General features: G+C 38.3%; 2 protein-coding genes across 2 annotated transcripts in view; both read right to left on the minus strand.

Annotated features, from left to right (window-relative positions):
- The window catches only part of LOC103025458 (NACHT, LRR and PYD domains-containing protein 14-like), a 19967-nt gene extending 4160 nt beyond the window's left edge, over positions 1 to 15807 (minus strand). The window contains exons 1-3 of the mRNA XM_049473067.1: positions 15332 to 15807; positions 12346 to 12519; positions 7321 to 7485 (exon numbers count right to left, since the gene is read on the minus strand). Coding sequence (XP_049329024.1) covers positions 7321 to 7485; positions 12346 to 12519; positions 15332 to 15591 — 599 coding nt within the window. The 5' untranslated portion in view covers positions 15592 to 15807. The remainder of the gene's footprint in view (positions 1 to 7320; positions 7486 to 12345; positions 12520 to 15331) is intronic.
- LOC125789952 (uncharacterized) overlaps positions 1 to 15993 on the minus strand; it is a 116205-nt gene that overhangs the window by 72403 nt on the left and 27809 nt on the right. The gene's annotated exons all lie outside the window — the stretch shown is intronic.

Below are 15993 nucleotides of genomic sequence, written 5' to 3' on the forward strand. Positions count from 1 at the left end.
GCTTCTGGATCATTAACACAGCTGAAGCAGTTTAATCAGAAAATGATTCAGTGAAGCTTCTGATACTCGTCTCTACGCTGCTTCTACTGTCCAGTTTCATTTCCTACAAGATTCATTCTGTTTCACTGAAGCTCATTCACACTAATAAACCTTTATTACAACTAAAACAAACCAGTTTAATCTTTAAACCATTAAATAAACATTTCACTGAATCTATTCTCTGTTTTATATTAACCACAAAGATAATAAATAATACAAATTACATTCCCTTACATTCACAATTACAATCTGCACAATTTAATTACAGGGTTTTATTCTAAAACTGAATGTGTTGTGCTGTGTTGGGATTAGGATTTATCTTCTTTTTATTGATCATCTCAGAATATGTGATCAGATGGACTGATGGGCATCGATGGGTTCAGATATAAAATAGATCAGTTATAGATTTAGATTTTATTTAAAGGATTGGTGTGAAAACTGTGAGTAAATAAGGTATAAAATATGAAAAATATGACGGATTATAACATCAGAACATGTTCTCCAGTTTCAGTCAGTGGAATAAAGCGGGGATCTGAATCTTCACAGTGGATTCAGTGACGTAACGAAGCTTCAGTTACTGTTATAACGTGACTCTAGTGATTTTAGTGAGGACACTGCTTTAATCTCTGTATCCAGTGAAACATCCAGACTTTACACTGAAAGCTTCATGAAGCATTGTGTAACACCACAGTCCAAGATAAGCCTGTTCTGGATCAGTTTTATCAGAGAATGAAAAGATGGAGAATACATTAGCCGCTTAGCTTAGCATAGGGTCTGTTGTAATGGGTTCAGAAGGAGAATCTCACTCTCTGTACTTTTATATAATCTGTAATTCAGTGTTTTAATAAAGGATTTATTTCAGCAGCAGGTTAAAGGTTTTAAAGTGGGTTTGTGTTTCTGTTCTCCTGCTGTTTTAATACAGAACTCAGCTGTATAGTTTAGCTGCTCTGCTGCAGCTTCTTCTATAATTCAGCCTCTAAAAAAACATCAGCTTCTCTGTGCTTTAACTACTGAAATGTGTAATAAGTGTTTATGCTATGTAAGATAATGAGCTTTATGTGAGCTTTATATTTAAAAGTTGTTTATTTTATTATTATGTATGTGAGACTAAAATGGTGCTGATTGTATTACAGTGTGAATTTTGGTACAGTGATTTTGTTCATTTAAAGGAATTAAGAGTAAAATAGTGCAGATTTCAGATGTTAATGTAACGTGCATGAACATCGCTAGCTCTTTTTAGTGGAACTCCAGCACCTAAAATGTATCCCAGCAGCCCTAAATAAAGGGTGCCATCAAACGCATTAAAACATTGCACTAAGTTGTTCCTGGTTTGTACATGTTTATTATTTATAGCAGTGTTATTGTTATTTACTGATATGTTGTTTGTTTTGTTTTTATGGATGTGTTTGTTACTTAATTGTTCTTTGTATGGTGAAACCAGAGAAAAATTCCCACCTTGGTGGGACATTAAAGTTTTATTCTATTCTATTGGGTGTGTGTTTGTGGGATTGACTAGCTGTTGATTTTGCTGTATAATACTGTATATTGTTTATGACTCTGACTATGAAGGTACAGTGTGGTATGTGCTACATTAGCTGGTGTAATGTATTTATCATTTATGTAGTGTAAAAATTACAGTAAGCAAATAAGACTGATAATTCACACCCTGGACCAGATAATGGAGAATGCAGCTGTAGGAGGAATGTTTCATAAAATTATTTAACAATCTGCTCCCAACAGTTTTATCTTCTTATTCGCTGAAAAGATGTGTGACAGAAACACACCTGTCTCCTGTATATAATAGTCTGTATGCCTGAATTAAATGTAAATGATTTTATTTCTTCTGATATGATTCACTCAGACCTAAAATTAAAATTGTATAACGTGCTAAATATCATGTGATGATTTTAACCACGTTTACATGCAGCCTGATAATCTGACAATATTCAGATTAATAGCTCAATCAGAATAGAACACATTCATAAAGCAGTGCTATTGAGGCCATTCTGAATGCAGTTTTATCTCATTGAGTGAGGAGGATAATCCTTTAAGTGATCAGTTAAATAGAAGAATAACAGCTATATAAACTCCTGCATCCATTACATTTACAGTCAAAGAGTTACAGTACATTCTCCACATATACAGGACAACAGCAGCATGTAGAATTACTGGAATATGAGCAGTGGTGGCTCAGTGGTTAGAGCAGCGCTCCATCAACGACACGGTTCTGCCCTTAATCCTCACTGCTCCTGGGTGCTCACAATATTCCACAACATCACTGTGTGTGTTCTGAGTGTGCTCACTGCTCAGTGTGTGTGTGTGTTCTGAGTGTGCTCACTGCTCAGTGTGTGTGTGTTCTGAGTGTGCTCACTGCTCAGTGTCAATCGTGAATTTTACATTAAATTATACAATTATCTTATCAAGTAGACTTGGTTCCAAAAACACATTTTTAAATGTCATATTTCTGTGAAGTATAAAAGTAATTAAAATGTGTGTCCCTTTATTTACAGTAGCATCCCAGGTCACACACTCCTGTTAAGAATTTCTATTTTATCATCCGTTATGGAGATTAAAGTATAAATTAGATATACCATGAACTGGAGAAAGGTGGAAGCTGCTGTGCTCTATATGCACTGAAAACAGTCCTGTTAAAATCAGTAAATTCCTTCACTGGGACGACTGGTACTGGTATCATTCAGAGGTTTGGTGTAATCATTAGTAATCTCTTCTTTAATCAGTGAATGTAATAAACATTTTCTTCTATTAACTTTAAATAAATTTCAGCTAATATCCTACTGCTCTTACTCTGACTAAACTCATATGATGCTGGTTGTCATGGTTTGGATCAGATAGTGAGCATTTTCATCAGACTGTTTTAGAATCATAATTAATTCAGTCAGATTGGACAACATCTCTGCATGTAAACAAAGCTAAATATGGAATTATTGCTACTATTGGCTAAAATAATTCAACTCCGTTACATTGGGAAGACCCAGAGGTGCAGGGCACTGCAGTGTTCTCACATATGATACAGAATCTGTACCCTAAAATAAATTCATGTTAATGCAGAACTTTGGACAAAATATGAACAAAAAAAGATAACAGAATAACAGATTCAAAATATAAAAGTATAATAAACTCATTATATTATTGCATAATAATGGATAAAATGTGAAGGGGAACACTGTAAAAGGTTCCTTTCAGCTGCGTGTCAGTGAAACTATTAGTATTTTTTTATAAAAATGTAAAAGGAATAAGTGATCATAAACAAGGAACATCTCATTATTAAGATTCCACAAGAATTTACTTTAATATCTTTTTAAATCAATAATCCAGCTGGGGGTTCTGGACTGTATATCAGAATTTCAGATCATAAACTGATTACAGCTAATCTCTTTCTAATCTTAAATCACATCCTATAACCTGTATTTTATTCTGTAATTCTGCTGCTGTAGATTCTGTGTTCTTTTCTGCTCTAATCAGATCTTCTTCTCTGTCTGTGATCTGTAAACTCTCCTCTTCTGTCTCTTGCTCTGCTGTGTCTGTTTCTGACACCCTGGAGACTCCAGCTCCCCTTAAGACCAGAACTGTGCCGTCCGCCAACTCCTCTCCCTGTTTTACCCTGAACTCTGTGTTTCCAGACGTTTTGAGCGTCTTTATAAGAAAACTGGTTCACATTTTCATTTCTTCTGAAAACATGCTGAAATATAAAGCTGCAGTAAATGCAGGGCTCTGTTTATTTTTCTTTATTAATTAAAACTTCTGCCAAGTTCCTAAGTGACCCTTTTCCACAGTCACTAATTAGCTTCAATCTCTCACTCCTGTTTCCTCCTCTGCTTTTCTCAACTTCAGGACTAAATCTATATGGTTCTCTCTATAAAAAAAAATCTTACTCTGCCTCCTCTGACTGCTCTTCCACTGCTCTTAGCTTTTGTGGTCGTCTCTTCTCCATATTCTGCCCTGTCAGGACTGACTTCATCACAGATAATTATTCAATCTAAATATTATCCTGCCTGCTCGATCTGGCCCCACCTCACTTCTGAAGCTCTGTCTTGCTGATATCTCTACACCTGTATCCCATCTCATTATCCTCTTTTACTACTGCTTATGTCCCCAGTGTTCTGAAATTGGCTGCTGTTACACCCATTCTTAAAAAAACAGGTCTAGACAGCTCCGTCTGAGTAAATCTTAGACCAATTTTAAACTGACCTTTCGTCTTTAAAGCTCTAGAGATGGATGTTGATTTAAAAATTCAAGATAATCCGATCATTAACCTTTTTGAGAAGTTTCAGTCAGGTTCCTGCTGTCATCACCGTACTGAGACGGCTCTAATCTGTGTTCGTACTAATCAGCTCCTTTATGCCTTCTTGTGACTCCTCTTGTGATTCTGTTACTGGTTGTGTTTTTGTGTTACTGGTTGTGATTCTGTGTTACTGGTTGTGATTCTGTGTTAATGGTTGTGTTTCAAAACAATATATATGTATGTCTGTGCCGCTGTCACATTAAGTGAACCATGTAAAATATGTGTCAATTTTGTGTAAATTTAAATCAGATTTCTGAGACTGATTAGCTGATCAACAGTCATGGCTGATCAATTGAAAATCATCAGACTCCAGTCACTGCTTGATCAAGCTTTGCATCTTTGGTGGATAGTGCAGTGGATGGTAATGATCATGACCAGCAGCATCTGCCTAGAACTGTCCACTTTCACATCAGCACTCTTTAAACGGACTCTGGTGTGGTTTGTTTCAGCGGGTGTGTAAACAGTAATAGAACTCAGTTGTGCACCAAGACCTGCAAGGGGACGTGGTGTAATTTCTGTTCTAAACCAATTCTGGAGAGGCTCATTTGTGTGAGTATAAGATCTGTCCTTAATCCAATTTAACTTTCACATTTACTCCGCTTTTTTTTTAGAAACACAGGTGAGCTGTTGAGGTGCAATTTAAACTGATTCTTCACCCAGATATTTACTAAAGCTATTATCTAATGCTGTCTCTGCTGCTGCTCCATGTCAAAATGTTAAAACTCCCTAAGTGTGGGGTCTTGTGTCAGATTAAACTAGATAAACAGTTTTTTTCTGAGCTGATAAATTTTATTGGGGTAAAATAGCAAGTTTAACAATGTTAATAATATAAAAGTCATGTGGTTCTCTTGTAAATCCCTAAATATGTGAGTTTGCGGACACTGAGAAAACGAATTATGTTTTTAAGCTTTTGGCTTCATTGTACAGTTTCCGGTGTCTACCACTATTTTCTTTAGTTCAGTTTGAGCTGTTGTAACAATTGTTTGTGTAGAAAATGTAGGTGTGCCGGCTCATCATAAAAATATAGTGAAGGGACCTATTTTACCCATCCTTAGAATCATCATATAATTAAATAAGTGTTACGGGACACGGGAAAAAAACAGTGAGAACGGGCCTAAAAATGTGGCCGTATGCCAAAAGAAACAAATATGTTTAAATTGAAAATAAATGTTTATTCTTGTAGTAAGGGAAATGCTCTACCACCACACCACGGCTGAAAACAGAAATTGCTCCCTTAAGAGTGCTAGTAGGGAAAAAGACAAGAAAACAAACAAAGGAGACACTACATGGGTAGTGGCTCAAACTAAAAAGCTTTTCCTAGAAACCCAGAAAACTGAAGTAAATGTTTCCTTCTCTTTTTCTTTTATACAAAATAAAAGGGGTGCTGAACAATTCAGCCCCCAAACCCTTTTTAGTTGTCTTTGGTTAAGCCTTAGCTTTTCTTTGCATTTCTTTTTAGTTGTCTTTGATTAAGCCTTAGTTTTTCTTTGCGTTTCTTTACTTTTCTTTGTTTTTCTTTGCTGGCTTGCGCAACCTTACCGGTCACCTCTCAAAAAAGGTGTGACAAAGGCAAGCAGAACCTGCATGTGAAGCTGATTGGCACTAATTACCCCTGGAACTCTGGGGATGAGCTGCTGCCACCTTCTGCTGGCAGCTGATGGTGCAGACTGAACCCTTACAATAAGAAAGTCTTATTAAATTAAATATAAATGTTTAAATCATTCACATCACAACATCTTTCTAACTAGAGACAACTGTATGAGATCTGAAGGTTTTTAATAAATGTGAATTATTTTACATATAGTTATCAGCAGCAACCAGTATTATTCATTTTGACACAGTTGGAATGCTAAACATGGGGGTCATATGTTAAGTTCAGCTAAGTAACGATGACTGTTTGATGAAGCACACTGTAATGGTAAAACTCCATGGTGGAGGAGCCGAGAGAGAAATGGAGATTGTTCATGGCTGTAGATAAACACAAGCGCAATCACTTCATACGGGAGGTAGAGATTTTTAATGGAATAATGACACCCTTGCATTTCACTATTACTGCACGGATAACTCAGGATAAGGTCATAGCTATAGAGGCTGTAACTACAGCGAGCTCATAAGTTACAGCTCAGCATGTACATGTTACAGAGCTCAAGAACAAGGTCTTCAGATATACTGACACTGTAGCTTTACAGGTGCAACAACAGGAAGTTCCTGCAAATGATATTTGGGAGGACAATCTCTTGCTCTGCAGCAGTGTGTTAGAAAATAGAGGAAAATTATATAATTTGCTGTGTTCATAGATCTAAATTTACAGTACAAATATTGGTTTATTGATCTCTTGATTTTACAAATAAAAACATTAAACTTAAAAACCTTACTAGCCTAGATGTTTAATGTTCAGTCTTATGTGATATATATTTTAAAAGATAGGCAGTGTTTGAAGAGGGAATGGGATCTGTTCAGGTTCCTTTGGGAACCTTGGTCTCAACCTTGACTCTTGGTCCAGAAAATGTTGTACACAGTTTGCAAAAACTGGTCACTTTTTCTTGTTCTGTCTGTATCCACCCATTACAAGCTTGACTTTGAATAAAATAGCCATGTGGAGCGTTAATTAGGTGTTTGGCTTAGATTTTTACAGATGGCAGGAGGGTAAGATTTTCTTGGTGAGAACAATGTTGCAGCCTTATTTTCGAGCTTTTGTTTACATTCCTCCCGGGCAAATTAAATTGTCGACCACTAGTCTAATAATTCTCTCGCTCTTGCTCTCTTCCAGGTTATTTTTTCACACTATTCATTCATGTGAAATGTTAAACAGTAGCAGTATGTATTGGTAGTACAAGTCAATGGTAGTGCATTTGAAGTAATGGAGAAGTAATGGAGCTCTCATGGTGGAAAGCCAAATAAGCATATTCTCACTCATCAAGCTCTCTAATTTGACTAAAAGTGTCTTAAACACAAACAGTACACATACACACACATACCTGAGTGTGCTGAGATTGCAGTGTGGATCCTCCAGTTTAGCAGAGAGCTCCTTCACTCCAGACCCTTCTGGGTTATTGTAGGTCAGATCTATTTCTTTCAAGTTTGAACTCAAAGATGACGCCAGAGATGAACATCCTTTCTCTGTGATCATACAACCAGATAACCTGCAGGTAGGGGAGAAAAACACCAGGATAAGATGAGTGATTGGTTGGTTGTTGGGGTTTTATTGCCACTCCAGGACAAAATTAGGCTATTTGTGGCATACACTTGGTTTTATATGTGTAGGTATAGTAGAGTTTATTCAAAGATTACATAAATCACTACATATGTGTCAAATTTGATATTTAAGATTAAGATCCGATAAAAATTAAAAAATCTTCCCTGGTGGGTTTTTTCCAAAAAGGTCCTTCATGTTATTTTCGTGATAGTAAAGTTTTCTTATATCGTTATGGGCTGGACAGTCGATGAGGATGTGTTTCATAGTTAGTGGGGTGTTACAAGATTGACAAGATGGTATTTCAGTGTTTGTTAAAAGGTGTCCATGTGTTATTTTTGAGTGGCCTATACGGCATCTTGTGTAAACTGTCTGATCTGATCTTGAGTTGTGTTTGAAGGTTGTCCGTCTTAACAAAGGTTGAATTTCATGTAGTTTATTGTTGAGCTCTCCGTCCCACTCTTCTTGCCATTTGGATTTAATGAAGCAGTTTGTAATGTAAAAGGTGTCCAGAGGCGGGACGGAGAATTGGGTGATCTCTTTTGTTGACGCCTTCTTGGCGAGGTCATCTGCCATATCGTTTCCTGTAAATCCTAAGTGGCCTGGGATCCAGCAAAATGCTATCCGGTATCTCTGTTTATGCAGAAAGCTGACTTTCGCAAGTACTTCAGAAATGATGGGATGGTCTGTTTTTAATGAGTCCAAAGCTTGAAGGCAGAATTTTGAGTCTGAGCAGATTATTTAGTTGGGGTGCGTGCAGTTTTTGATGTATTCCAATGTAAGCAGCAGTGCGTATGCTTCAGCTGTGAAGATGGTACTATGGCTTGGTAGGCGAATGCTTTGGTGAAAGTTTGAGGTTGAAAATGCTGCTGCTACATGAGTTTCTGTTTTTGATCCATCAGTGTAAATAGTCTTGTGGGTAGGGTACATGTTCTGAATATCAAAGAATTGAGTTTTATAGACATTCAGGTGGGTGTTTGATTTCTGGTGTCTGGTTAGTTTTAATATGAATGTTGGTTTCATAATTTCCCAAGGGGCTATTGGATCGTTTACTTTTTTCAAAGTTGACATGTCAATGGCCAGCTTTTCCAGTTCTGGCTGGATTCGAAGTCCTAAAGGTTTGATCACGTTTGGTTTTCTTTCGTACAGGTCTGAGAGATTGTTGTTGAAAACGAAGGAATGTGCTGGGTTTCGATCATTTCCTTGAAGTTTTATGGTGTATTTAAGTGCTAGTTGTAGTCGTCTGAGATGGGGTGGAGGCTCGTCTGCCTCTACGTACAAGCTGTTAACTGGTGATGTTCTGAAGGCCCCCAAGGCTAGTCTCAGGCCTTGGTGAATAATGGTGTTCAGTGAGTTTATATAGGACTTTCTAGTTGCTCCATAGATAAAGCTGCCATAGTCCAGTCGTGATTGGATTAATGTTTAAAATAGATGCCTTAGCAAAGAGTATTCAGCTCCCCATCTTGTTTTAGCCAGAATTTTTATTATATTGAGAGATTTCTGACATTTCTTTTTTAGTTGCTGAATGTGAGGAATGAAGGAGAGTTTGCTATCCATTACTAGGCCTAGGAACCTGGTTTCCTTCTCTACCGTGATGCATTCTCCATCTAGAAATAGGGTTGGTTCAGGGCGAAGTGACCTTATCTGGCAAAAATGGTTACATACTGTCTTTGTTTTGGAGAGTTTAAATCCATTTTCTGTTGTCCATTTATGTATGTTGTTAATGGTCTGTTGTAGTTTCCTTTCCAGAGTTGGCATATATCTGCCGCTGCTGCAGATACAAAGATCGTCTACATACAAGCAGCACAGAATACTCGGGTCTATGGATTGTGTGATGTTGTTAATTTTGATGCTAAAGAGGGTTACTGACAGAATACTTCCTTGAGGTACACCTAGTTCTTGCACGTGAGGTTCAGAAAAGGTGTCATTTACCTTAACTCTAAAATTTCTGTCCATTAAGAAGTTTTTAATGAAGATAGGCAGGTGCCCACGTAGTCCCATTTGAAACATATCCTTAAGTATACCATATTTCCATGTGGTATCATGTGCTTTTTCAAGATCAAAGAAGACCGCCACTACGTGTTTTTTGTTAAGGAAGCCATCTCTGATGTATGTTTCAATCCGGACTAGATGGTCTATTGTGCTTCTTCCTCTTCTAAAGCCGCTTTTTAATTTGTTTGTCTAAATTTGTTTAGAATGTTGTTTTTTTCCAGGAATCACACAAGTCTGTGATTCACCATCCATTCCATAGTTTTGCATAAGCAACTTGTCAGGGCTATGGGCTGATAATTGTTTGGGTCCTGGTGGTCCTTTCCGGGTTTAGGGATAGGAATGATATTTGCTTCTTTCCAGGATGTTGGGATTTTGCCTGTTGTCCATATGTCATTTATACTATTTAGGAGCAACGATAGAGCAATATGAGGGAGGTGTTTTAAAAACTGGTAATGAACATTGTCTGGGCCCACTGCAGTATCATGTGAGCTTTTAATGGCAATTGTAAGTTCCTCCATAGTAAAGGGTTGGTTATAAGGTTCGTCGTTGCTAGAATGGAATAGAAGTTGTTTGTTTTCATGTAGGGCACGGAGTTGTTGAAATTCTGGGAGACAGTTTGTTGCTGAGGAATTCATTTCAAAGCTTTTGCTAATTCATCCGCTATTTCTTTTTCAGTGGTTAAAAGGGTGCCATGACACTTGATATGTTGAATTTGAGAGTGATTGCCTTTGTTTTGCATATAGCGCATCATATTCCATACAGATCTTGCAGGCGAGTTCATTTTCAGTCCAGTGACAAAGTTTCTCCATGTTTGCTTTTTTTCCTCATTGACAGTCCTGCGGGCTTGAGCTCTAGCGATTTTAAGTCGGGTGAGATTTTCAGTTGTAGGATTCTTGTTGAAAAGCCTCTCAGTCTTTTTACAGGCTTTTATGGCTAATTTGCACTTCTCTTTGAACCAAGGGTTGTGTGGTTTTGGGGTCTTTGGGTTTGATCTCGGGATGGTCCTTTTTGCTATTGCCATAAGAGTGTCCGTGAACCATTTAATGGGATCTGCATTGTTCCCCTTGGATGGGTGAAATTCCGTCCAGCAGAGGCTTTCAAATTGGTACCAGTTTGCTTTTTTGAGAAGCCATTTCTGGGTGTTCTGCTGTTTCTGTGTGCTTGTCAGGGTTACTATGATTGGAAAGTGGTCAGTCCCACAAAGATCATCACATACTTTCCATATACAATCCAGGATCTCTGATGTGCTAATGGAAAGGTCAATGGCTGAGTAGACTCCGTGTCCCGAGTGAAGGAATGTTTCTGATCCATCATTTAATAAACACAGGTCATTTGCATTTATGAAGTCTTCTATTTGGCTGTGAATGATGTGGTGTCTGATCAGGATAGATGTGCCTCCTGTTGGGCGTTGTGGCTGGGGACCAGGTGTGCTGTATATGGTATATCCTTTATTCCAGTCTGAAGGTGGTAGTACTTTCTACCATTTTCCTTGCTTCGGGGTAACTAATCTTTTTGGTGTGTTTGATCTTTTGGATTTCCTTCTCTTTGATCCATACTGTGCAGTCTTCTGAGGTAGCGCTGTGATTTCCTTGACAGTTGATGCATTTTTGGTGTTTCTTGGCACCCTCGACCATGTTCAGGATCACCACAGTTACAGCAAATGGCTTGGCTTCTACAGCTCAGCGATCCATGTCCAAATCTTTGGCACTTGTAGCATCTCAGTGGGGAAGGGATGTAAAGTTCTACCGGGACCTTCAGGTATCCAATGTCTATTTTCTCTGCTGGTTGTGGCTTGTTGAAAGTTAGGACATATGAATTTGTCTTGATAGTCCGGTCTTGCCTTTTAATGATGATTCGCCTAACATCCATAATTCCTTGGCTGGTCAGTTCAGCTGTGATCTCTGAGTCTTCCATTCCTTCAAGTTCCTTGGTCCGGATTATCCCTTTGCTGCTGTTGAGAGTAGGGTGAGATTGTGTCTTAATCTGAATGCCGGCTAGTTCTGTGGTGCGAAGAAGAGATTCCATTTGTGATTTCTTTGCACATTCAACTAAAATTTGACCAGATCTCAGCTTTCTGGTGTTTTTCACAGTTCCTGCTATACCAAGTATTCCTTTATGTATTGCAAAAGGGGACAGTCTCGTCAGGGGAGTATCCTGTGTCACAGATTCCAGAAGGATAATACGTTGCCAGTTATCGTTCAGGATAGAGTAAGTGTCGTTACATCTGTAGGTAATGTCCAATTCCATCAATTTCGTTTTGTTCGATTTATCCATATTGAAGTAAGAGAGGTTCATCACCCCACCTTGGAGCCCAACTAGGGGATGCACAGAGCCGCGGACCTCCAGCGGATGTGCACCAGGGATATAGTGGTGATATACTTGAACAACGGAGTGGTATCGCTGCTCGAACCAGCGCCTGAACCAGCGCTGAACCAGCTGAACCAGCGCCTTCTGGGGATCACCCAATGAGGGATGCAACCCAGGGCAAGTCCTGATCAGCTGATTGATTGGAGCGGGCATCTCCAACCTCCCGTCTATGCGAAGTAGGAGCCAAAGTGCTGTGTTGGTCAACGGAGGCTGCAGCACACCGCATTCCTCAAACACCAGGATCTCTTCCTCCGCAGACACGGGTCGCACCTCACGGCAAACAAGGCGCCCCATTCGTTAGCCTCTTACGAACAGCAAGGGGGTGCTGGGGACCTATTCTTTCCCGGGTCCTCACGGGGGGATAAGATGAGTGACACAGATAATACATTCCATTGGTTTTCTTTACAAAGACAAAAGAAGTTCTTTTAGTAATAAACTGACAGTCACTTACCTGAGTATCTCCAGTTTACAGTGTGAACTCTTCAGTTCAGAACAGAGTTTCTCCACTCCTGAATCCTGCAGGTCATTATTGCTGAGATCCAGCACTTTCAGGGAGGAGGTTTCCAGTTTTAAAATTAATCCCAGACTCTCACAGGACTGTTCCCCAAGATTACACAAAGCTAGTCTGACAAAACAGAGTGTACACAAACAAGAATGTATTAAAGAAAGCTAGAAAATGTATTAATGTTTGCACTTCCATGTTTAGTGTAATATGATTCAGGGTGCATTTATGATTCATAATGATTAGGAGTATTACGTTAATATTATCTGATTAATGCAGTTGTAATGCAAGTGTTTTCTAAAACCAGATTATGAACTTTAAAGGTAACTTCGATCATATAAACCATCCTTAAGCTACACAGACACTGATTGCAACAACTAGTTCCAGGTGATAACATGATTGATGAAAGAACATGTAATTACAAGATTATTAATACTTTCAGAAAGCTGAATATTTATTGTAATCTTGCTATACAACCATTAGGAGTGTCCAGGGCTGAATGTGTAGCTCTTAATGCACTTGGTTGTATTTATAAAATTTTCTCACTATAACCCATTTGTGCCCATATGAAAACCCTATGAAAAACTACATATATTTGCTATAACTTAAAGATATAGTACATATATTTGTTTAATTTTGGCCCATTTAGTTCCAAATAAATTTTTGGTAGAAGTAATAAAATTCATTTTACTGTGATGAACCACTCTGACAGATATCAGCTAACCTCAAGTTCATATGTTTTTTAGCACTGCGTGTTTAATACGTTTTTTTCTGTAAGTACCGATCAAAGCATTTCTTCTGAATCATATTTAACAAAACAGCAAAATGTGTTCCTCAGACTCTCTCATTCATGTCTAATACAGGCCTCTAACTTTTCAATCGTCTTGGGCCTTCTTTGTCGCACCTTCCTCTTTATGATGCGCCAAATGTTCTCTATAGGTGAAAGATCTGGACTGCAGGCTGGCCATTTCAATACTCGGATCCATCTTTCCAGACATGCAAGCTGCTCAAGCCACAAGCACTAATGCAACCCCATACCATCAGTGATGCAGGCTTCTGAACGTCCTCTCTGGTCCGGATGACATGGCGTCCCAGTTTTCTATAAAGAACTTCAAATCGTGACTCATCTGACCACAGAACAGTCTTCCATTTTGCCACACTCCATTTTAAATGACCCTTGGCCCATTGCAAACATCTGAGCTTGAGGAGCTTGCTTAGAAATGGCTTCCTCTTTGCACTGTAGAGTTATGGCATGGATTGTGTTCACTGACTATGCTTTCTGGAAGTATTCCTGAGCCCATTCTGTTATTTGCTTGACAGTGGCATTCCGGTTTGAGGTGCAGTGACCTTTAAGGGCCCGGAGATCAAGAGCATTAAGAGAGTTTTATGGCCTTCATCCTTATGCACAGCGATTGTTCCAGATTCTCTGAATCTTTTGATGATATTATGCACGGTTGATGATGATAACTTAAAAGTCTTCGCTGGGTAACACCATTCTGGTATTTCTGCAATCTTTCTGCGCAAAAATGGTGGAATTGGTGACCCTCTTCCCATCTTGGCTTTCTGAGAGACACTGACACTCTAAGAAGCTCTTTTTATACCTAATCATGTTGTCAGTTGACCTAATTAGTGTTAATTGGTCTTCCAGTTGTTTGTTATATGCTCAATTTCCTTTTTCCAGCCACTTATTGCTACTTGTCCCAACTTTTTTGGGATTTGTTGTTTTGATTTAACATATTTGTCCTTTAAAATGTTACACTTACTCAGATTAAACATTTGATCTGTCATCTGCGTTCTATTACGAATAAATATTGACATTTTCCATCTCCACATCATTGCATTCCGTTTTTATTCACAATTTGTTTAGTGTCCCAACTTTTTTGGAGTCAGTGAGTCAGTGGCAGGTATCAGTAGTGTGTATTAGTGATGAGTTGTGTCAGTGGATTTCTGACCTATTTCAGATACGATATCAACCAGTTCATTTCCCTTCTTAGCAACATTGGACCCCAGTGTTGTGCATTAACGAGTTAAAAAAAAAAAATTGTGAACGTTGAACTGAACAAATTTTTTAATAAAGAACTTGAACGTGAATTAGTTCACATTATGTGTCATGAACTGCAGACATCCCTGTAAATGAACGTAGGCTAGAGAGCGAGGAGCGCGAGGGTGAGAGAGAGAGAGACACTAACGACGAGAGCGTGGAGCGCAAGGGCGAGAGAGAAATAGAGAGAGAGAGAGAGAGAGAGAGACAGAGAGACACCAACGACGAGAGCGTGGAGCGCGAGGGCAAGAGAGAGAGACACCAACAACGAGAGCGCGAGGGCGAGAGAGAGATACAGAGAGAGAGAGAGACCAATGACGGGAGTGAGAGAAAGCGCTGCAATTAAAAAAAATGGCTAGTGGAAGTGATGGCTCGGAGACAGAAACCGATTCTACTTATGAACATTTTCATCACCTGGTAAGAAACCCACAATTGCAGTGTCATGAGCAAATGTCTATAATAAGCCGTTTAATAGAACGTATAGTGATGTAGCTTGTAGTGTGAAAAAAAGTATTTATTTGATCATCTCACGAAAAAAGTAAAATTAACTGAACTTTGAACTAGTTCAGAAATAAAATTGTGAACTTTGAACATGAACTGTTCACTTTGAGCATGTGTGAACTGAACTTGAACTAGTTCAGAAAAGCTGTGAACTGGCACAACGCTGTTGGACCCCAAATAGTAGGGCATTTGAATTAATATTCGCTACATCATCAAACAGTTTGGTGACAATATGGAACTTGACATTGATGTTTCACTAAAGATATACATTAAAAAAATAATAATAACACCTTTTACTCAACAATCAGTGACACATGTTATAATTGAATAAAATTACCCTAAATGTTTACAGGTAGTGAATTAGAAAAGGCACTGAAATTAGAGAATTCTGACCTGAGTATCTCCAGTTTACAATGTGAACTCTTCAGTCCAGCAGAGAGTTTCTCCATTCCTGAATCCTCCAGGTTGTTGTTAGTGAGGTCCAGCTCTATCAGTGAGGATTTTTCTGACTGTAAAACTGACTGCAGATACTCGCATGAGTGTTTACTGAGTTTACAGGTAGATAATCTACAGAATGCAAAGGAAATAGACAATATTTTAAATCTCACAAATAATGTTATACATTTAGAATGATCTAAACAAAACAGCTTCATAATTGTTCAAATATTTTTTAGTGCTTCATTGACATTTCAGAACATATTACCAATATTTTACCCCATTCAGAATCAGTATTTACTTAAAATTCTATCTACTCATAATTCACAAAACGAGAGAAATATATCACATAACATAACATATGTACATATGTTACCCTTACTTCTTGTCCCAGATTAGATGTTTATGGTGTGCCACTGAGATTTGTACAGTAAATTTAAGACATTTTAAGACATTTTAAGGACACGCAGGAACCTTGATGAACACATACACACCCCAACAAACCCCTCCTCAAACAACTATCAAAGATGTTACTGAAATATTACAAATGACCTACATATTTCCCCATTTACTGTTTTTACTAATAGAATAATAATCAGTATAATATAAATAATTAGAAG

Source organism: Astyanax mexicanus, unplaced genomic scaffold (genome assembly GCF_023375975.1).
Source record: "Astyanax mexicanus isolate ESR-SI-001 unplaced genomic scaffold, AstMex3_surface scaffold_33, whole genome shotgun sequence".
Taxonomy (NCBI): domain Eukaryota; kingdom Metazoa; phylum Chordata; class Actinopteri; order Characiformes; family Acestrorhamphidae; genus Astyanax; species Astyanax mexicanus.